This window comes from Malurus melanocephalus, unplaced genomic scaffold, assembly GCF_030028575.1.
Source record: "Malurus melanocephalus ecotype Western Australia unplaced genomic scaffold, MMel_1.1 scaffold_1192, whole genome shotgun sequence".
Classification (NCBI taxonomy): Eukaryota; Metazoa; Chordata; class Aves; order Passeriformes; family Maluridae; genus Malurus; species Malurus melanocephalus.
The window spans coordinates 65,087-71,419 of NW_026624424.1; the positions used below are offsets into that span (position 1 = coordinate 65,087).

At 57.7% G+C, this 6,333-nt stretch overlaps 2 protein-coding genes across 2 annotated transcripts in view; one reads left to right on the forward strand and one right to left on the reverse strand.

The window, feature by feature from the left end:
• SNRNP40 (small nuclear ribonucleoprotein U5 subunit 40) overlaps nt 1-5,206 on the reverse strand; it is a 13,855-nt gene extending 8,649 nt beyond the window's left edge. The window contains exons 1-6 of the mRNA XM_057387339.1: nt 4,965-5,206; nt 4,128-4,257; nt 3,581-3,674; nt 2,191-2,356; nt 1,420-1,542; nt 35-155 (exon numbers count right to left, since the gene is read on the reverse strand). Coding sequence (XP_057243322.1) covers nt 35-155; nt 1,420-1,542; nt 2,191-2,356; nt 3,581-3,674; nt 4,128-4,257; nt 4,965-5,186 — 856 coding nt within the window. The 5' untranslated portion in view covers nt 5,187-5,206. The remainder of the gene's footprint in view (nt 1-34; nt 156-1,419; nt 1,543-2,190; nt 2,357-3,580; nt 3,675-4,127; nt 4,258-4,964) is intronic.
• A 260-nt stretch (nt 5,207-5,466) lies between these two features.
• The window catches only part of ZCCHC17 (zinc finger CCHC-type containing 17), a 2,921-nt gene continuing 2,054 nt past the window's right edge, over nt 5,467-6,333 (forward strand). The window contains exons 1-2 of the mRNA XM_057387336.1: nt 5,467-5,584; nt 5,706-5,814. Coding sequence (XP_057243319.1) covers nt 5,773-5,814 — 42 coding nt within the window. The 5' untranslated portion in view covers nt 5,467-5,584; nt 5,706-5,772. The remainder of the gene's footprint in view (nt 5,585-5,705; nt 5,815-6,333) is intronic.

Below are 6,333 nucleotides of genomic sequence, written 5' to 3' on the forward strand. Positions count from 1 at the left end.
GATGCCCAGCCCTGGCTGTCCCCCAGAGCCCCACCTGTGTTGTCCATGGCGTTGGAGAGCAGGTAGGAGCCCTCGGAGCTGAGGCTCAGGCCGGTCACCGAGTCGGCGTGGCCCCGCATGCTGTAGGTGAGCTTGTTCTGCCGCAGGTCCCATACCTGGAATGGCACACAGAGCTGGCAGTGCTGCCCCCAGGGCATCCCTTCCACACACACAGGGACTGGGAAATGGGCTGCTGCAATCAGCTGGGGGATCCAGCTGCTGGGGATGGAAACTTGATGGGTGTTGGAGGAAAATGGGATTTGTGGCTTTGATTGGTGTTCAGCCATCAAGGAGTTATGAGGCAGCAGCCTCACACATGCAGGGTACAGGGAGTGGCTTCCCAGTGCCAGAGGGCAGGGATGGATGGGATATTGGGAAGGGATTGTTCCCTGGAGGGTGGGGAGGGGATGGGATGGAATTCCCAGAGCAGCTGTGGCTGYCCCTGGATCCCTTTGAGTGCCCAAGGCCAGGCTGGACATTGGGGCTGGGAGCAGCCTGGGACAGTCGGAGGGGTCACTGCCATGGCAGGGGTGGCACTGGGTGGGCTTTAGGGTCCCTTCCTATCACTAACAGTTCATGATTCCATGAAAACATGAGGCTGGAACTTTCTCTGTGTTGGAGGAAAACAGAATTTGCCTTTTAGAAGACTTCCAAGTCAAAATGCAAAACCAAGGAGTTAAACATCAGCAGCCCCACGCCTGCAGAATTGCTCTTTAACTGACCACAGAAATGGCCCAAATCCCTGATGGCACAGAGCAGCAGCTACCCCACTGCCATAGCTTCAGGCTGTTCTTCCCAAAGGTGGGCAGTGGGGACAGCTCTGATGGCAGTGCCACACCGAGCACTGGTTGTGACAGGCTGGGGACAGCTCCGGTGGCAGTGCCACACTGAGCACTGGCTGTGACAGGCTGGGGACAGGTCAGAGCAGGGCTGAGGGCACAGGGAGCACAGGCACACAGCCTGAGCCCTCCAGCCACCAGGACAATCAGCTGAAGGAAACGTTGTGCTCACTCCTAAATAAGAACTTTCCACACCAGGAGGAGGCAGAGGGAGCTGCAAACCAGAGCAGAGGGCACAGAGGGGACCTGTCACCACGTTTCCCTCAGTTTCCCTCATATATGGCTCTGTCCCAGGCTGCCAGCACAGCCAGCATTCCACAGTGGCTCCAGGGTGACAGTGGCTCTGGGACAGCAGCAGTGCCAGGCTGTCACGTGCCAGGCTGTCACAGCTCCCTCCCACTGKCCCTAAACCAACAGCAGGGATGGACACAGCGGGTCCAGGGGGTTTGGGATGTAAAATGAGGCAGGAGGCTCCCATGGCTGTCCCAAAGCTGTGACAGGACAGGAAAGGTGGGCACAGTGGGGACACGCAGGGCCCTACCTTAATATCATTGTCGATGCCCCCAGAGATGATCTGGTCACTGGTGTCGTTGAAGGTGACAGCCAGCACTTGATAGGTGTTCTGGAAGGTCTGGACAGCRGCTTTCTTCCTGATATCCCACAGCTGGAAAGAAAAATAGCACTTATAAGAGATGCACATGGATRTTTAACAACAAAATCCCAGGGAACTGGACAGACCTTGGCAGAGGCTCAGATTGCTTGAATAAAATCCCTTTTTAGAACTCAGAACATAATAAAAAATGTTAAATCTGGAGATCTTTATTAAAAACAAAATAAATCTGGGGTCTTTGGAGCACAGGAATGAGGGAAGGGAAAAAGGGGCCAGCACAGGAAATTACAGGAGAGGGAAGACTTGACCAGCACAGATTCCAAAAAAGAGAAGTGACCAGCACAGATTTCAGGAAAGAGAAGTGACCAGCACAGATTTCAGGAAAGAAAAGTGACCAGCACAGATTTCGGGAAAGAAAAGTGACCAGCACTGATTTCAGGAATATTTTCCTCACAGGAAATTTGATTCTTTTGTTAATCCAGAGCAGCAGAAAAAGTCCAACTGAGCAGCTCAACTTTCAAAACCCCCAGATAGTTACAAAAAAAAAGAAGCAGTGAAATTCACTGTCACATTTCTGATTTTGAACTCAGAGTTATAAAACAACAAAATGAGTGCCAGAAAGCTGAATTCAGCCCAGTTAAATGGGGAGATCCCACAAACTCCTGCTTTTTTCCCAGGTTTCTCCCTCGGGGACACACCGACCTTGACGGTGCCGTCGTCGCTGCCGGTGCAGACGAGCTGGGGTCCCCTGCGGGCYGGGTAGCAGGAATTCACAAAGGACGTGTGGCCCTTGAGCCTCTTGACCCTCTCGCCGGTCTCRCTGTCCCACACAGCCACGGTTTTGTCGGTGGATGCTGAGAAGAGCATGCTGCAGGGAACAACCACCGTCAGGGCTCAGCTCCCTCCCTTCCCACCTTCCTTAATGGGACAGAAATCTCCCCCTTTTGGTGTTTCAGGGAGCCTGACTGACACCAGAGGAGCTGCACTGGACAAACTCCCTTTAATCCAATTAAAGGATTATTAATCCAATTAAAGGATTATTAATCCAATTAAAAACTGTCTTTATGCTTCCTCAAGCAGCATCTGACAGATTATGGAGTGTTTATCAGAATTCCAGGCTGCAGGAAACAAGGTTTGTGTCTCTGATGCAGTTTCATGTTGGTGTGGCCAAGCTCAGGAGTGACCTTGGAATTAAAAGGCATTAGAAAAAGCTCAGCAGCAAAGGYGGRACAGCCTTTTTAATTATTAAATTASTGACTAATGATTTAATTATTAAATTAACTGGTCTCTCCCTTGTTCTCTCTCCCTTCCCAGCGACTCCCAGACACCCAACACAAACTTTGCTCTGCTCCCCAGAGCTGCACCGATGGCACTGGTGGCTCACAGGTGCCCTCAGAGCCTTTGCCCACGCTCAGGAGCTGCTCCCAGGGAAGGGGAAAGCCACACCATGAGGATATGCAACACAGAGACTGAGCAAGGGCAACAATCCCAGGATCACTGAGGCTGGAGAGGAGCTCCAGGGTGATCAAACCCACCCTGTGCACTGAGGCTCGACAGGAGCTCCAATGTGATCAAACCCACCCTGTGCACTGAGGTTGGAGAGGAGCTCCAGGATTATCAGGATTTAAGGTGCCTCCAAGCCACCCCATGCCACTCTGACTATCAAATCCACCCTGTGCCCAATCCCCACCTTGTCCTCAGCCCCAAGCCCTGAGTGCTATGTCCAGCAATTCCTTGGACACCTCCAGGGATGGGGACACCAAACCTCCCTGGGCAGTTCCAAGGCCTGACCACCCTTTCCATGAGGAAATTCCTCATCAAGTCTGTCCTGTCCCTGCCCTGGCCCAGCCTGAGGCCGTTCCCTCTCCTCCTGTCCCTGCTCCCTGGAGCAGAGCCTGACCCCGCTGGCTGCCCCCTCCTGTCAGAGCCACAAGGTCCCCCCTAATCCCCCTTTTCTCCCATTTCCCAGCTCCCTCAGCCGTTCCTGGGGCTCCAGCCCCTTCCCCAGCCCCACATTCCTGAGGCTCAGTGAGTCCCTGGGGGACTCTGAGCACAGAAAAGCCCCTTCCCCCAGCAAAGCCCCCTCCCTCACCTGCCATCAGTGTTGTAGTGCAGCTCCATGACRGCCCCGCTGTGTCCCTTCAGCGTGGCGAAGTTGTCACAGTCCCCATAGACGTTCCACAGCACTGGGGGACAGCAAGGGACAGGTGAACACAGCAGAAACATGGCAAMACCCCCTGCTGTGGATGGAGCTGATCTTTGGGAATTCAGCAAAAAAAGGGGATGCACCACCCCCATTACCGAGTCCAGTGTGAGAAAATTATCAGCATCAGGTGAGCCCCAGGACTGAGATGAATGAGGGGTCTTGATTAAGGTGAATTTATTAACAAAAAGAATAAAATATTCCCTTCAGAAACCCCGAACATTAAAAACTGTGTTTCTGCAGACTTTTGGAACCCCGCAAGACACACTCCCAGTACCATCAGGGTGGGACCTGCAGAGGAGCTGGGAAAAGCTTCCTGGAGCCCTCCTGGGTGAGCCTTTCACAGTCAGCGCCCAGCACAGGGAGGGCTGAGCTAAAACCCCTGAGCAGCAGAGCCTGAGCCCACGGGAGCCCTGGGGACAGCAGGGACACTCACGGATGAGCCTGTCGAAGCCAGCYGAGGCCAGGGTGTTGCCGTTGGGATGGAATTTGCAGCAATAAACCTCCCCCTCGTGTCCTGACAGCAGCATGATGGGGGCCTGCAGCGAGGAGCAGCGCGGGGGGCCCTGAGGGACACAGGGGACACGGTCAGGGGACGTACCCAGGGTATGGCCAGCCTGCCAACCACCCTGCCCACATTGCATCCCATCACCATCTCACCAGAATTACAGTCACAGCATTAACAATGTTGGAAAAGACCTCTGAGATCATCAAGACCACTCTGTGCCCGATCACCACCCTGCCCCCAGCCCAGAGCACTGAGTGCCATGTCCAGGCCGTCCTTGGGCACCTCCAGGGATGGGCATTCCAAAGCCCCCTGAGCAGCCCCTAACAAGGCCTGACCCCCCTTTCCATGCAGAAATTCCTCCTGCTGTCCCCCCTGCCCCTGCCCTGGCCCAGCCTGAGGCCGTTCCCTCTCCTCCTGTCCCTGTTCCCTGGAGCAGAGCCCGAYCCCCCCGGCTGCCCCCTCCTGTCAGGGAGTTGTGCAAAGCCACAAGATCCCCCCTGATCCCCCTTTGCTCCAGGCTCAGCCCCTTCCCCAGTGCCCCGGACACGTTCCAGCCCCTCCGGGCCCGTCCTGCTCTGAGGGTCCCAGACTCGGACGCAGCACTGGAGGTGCCACAGCAGAACCCAGTCCCAGCACCCTCCTGGCCCTTCCCTCCCACTGGAATCATCCCCAGGCTCCCTCCCTCACCTTTCCATCCTATCCCGGGTCTRTTCCCACCCCATCCTCACGCTCGCCCACCCTCCCCTCACTTTTTCCCCCGGTTACCGACTGCAGCAGAGCCCCGGCCGGGGGCTGCCCCCCTGCGCCGCCCGTGCCCGGCGCCCCCGGCAGGTCATGGCGGGGCCGCTTGGCGGGCACGGGGACCAGCGGGAGGTCGGGGCCGGGCGCGGGGGCGGCGCCGGGGGCAGGGGGTGCCGGGGGCGGTCCGGGAGCGGGGCCGGGGCCAGGCCCGGGGCCCGGGACCTTCCGCTTCTGCTGCTCGATCATGGCGGGCCGCCGGGCCCCGCCCCCCGCGCCTCATTGGCTGCCGGCCCCGCGCACGCCGCGATGATTGGCGGAGCGCGCTGGTTGCCCCGCCCCCTTGACACGCTGCCGGCGCGCCGGGGATGGAGCCGGGAGCGCGGCGCTTTCTGGCGCGCCCAGCGCTGATTGGTGGCAGGCCTGCTCTTGCCAGCATGAGTAACATTGATTGGTTGCACGTGGCCACCCGGCAGCATTGCGCACTGTGATTGGCGGAGAGAGCGGCCCCTCAGGGTGAGGGGGCAATGGCGGGGGCGGGGTTGAGGCCATGGCGGCGCGTTGGTGTTGTTGTCGCGGGCGCTGAGGTATCCCTGCCACCCCAAGGACTCCGGGAAGAGCTGTTCCGTTCCACCGCGCCGGTTCGGGTCAGTCCTGCACCAGGGCACCGCGTGTTCCGCCCGGGTCCATCCCCGCGCCCCCTGAGCCGCTGAACCCTGAGGGCTCTCTGCGGTTTTTCGGGTGTTAATGAAATGTCTCTTTCCGCAGCATCTCGGAGGGGAAATGCGGTAGCGCGGTGTGAATCCAGCTGCCTGTCGCCGGGCCTTTGGAGGCGATGGAGCCGCTGCCGGAGCTCTACTCGATCTTCCAGGGAGAGGTGCGGGGAGGGCCGGGCCCAGCGGCCTAGGCCATGTTTGGTCAGAGTTTATTCTCTTGATTTAGGCACTGTTTAGCGCAGTGGAGGTTTGGGTGTACCGGGTACACACCCCTGTGCCCGTGGGTCTGTGTGTGGCAATAGGAGTGAGCAGCGGGGGAGGTGGGGTTCTGTCCTTCTGCCCCACTCAGGTGATTCCCCATCTGCAGATCTGGGAATTCCAACATCAGGAGGATGTGGAGCTACTGGAAAGAATCCAGAAGAACCCACGGAGCTGCTCCAGGGCTGGAGCCCCTCTGGGAGAGCTGGGGGTGCTCACCTGGAGAGGAGAAGGCTCCAGGGAGAGCTCAGAGCCCCTTTTGGGGCCTAAAGGGGCTCCAGGAGAGCTGGAGAGGGACTGGGGCCAAGGGCTGGAGGGACAGGACACAGGGAATGGCTTCCCAGTGCCAGAGGGCAGGGATGGATGGTGTGAAAAACGAGATTCACTTTCTTGTTAAAATTTTAAGAATTTTAATAAATGAC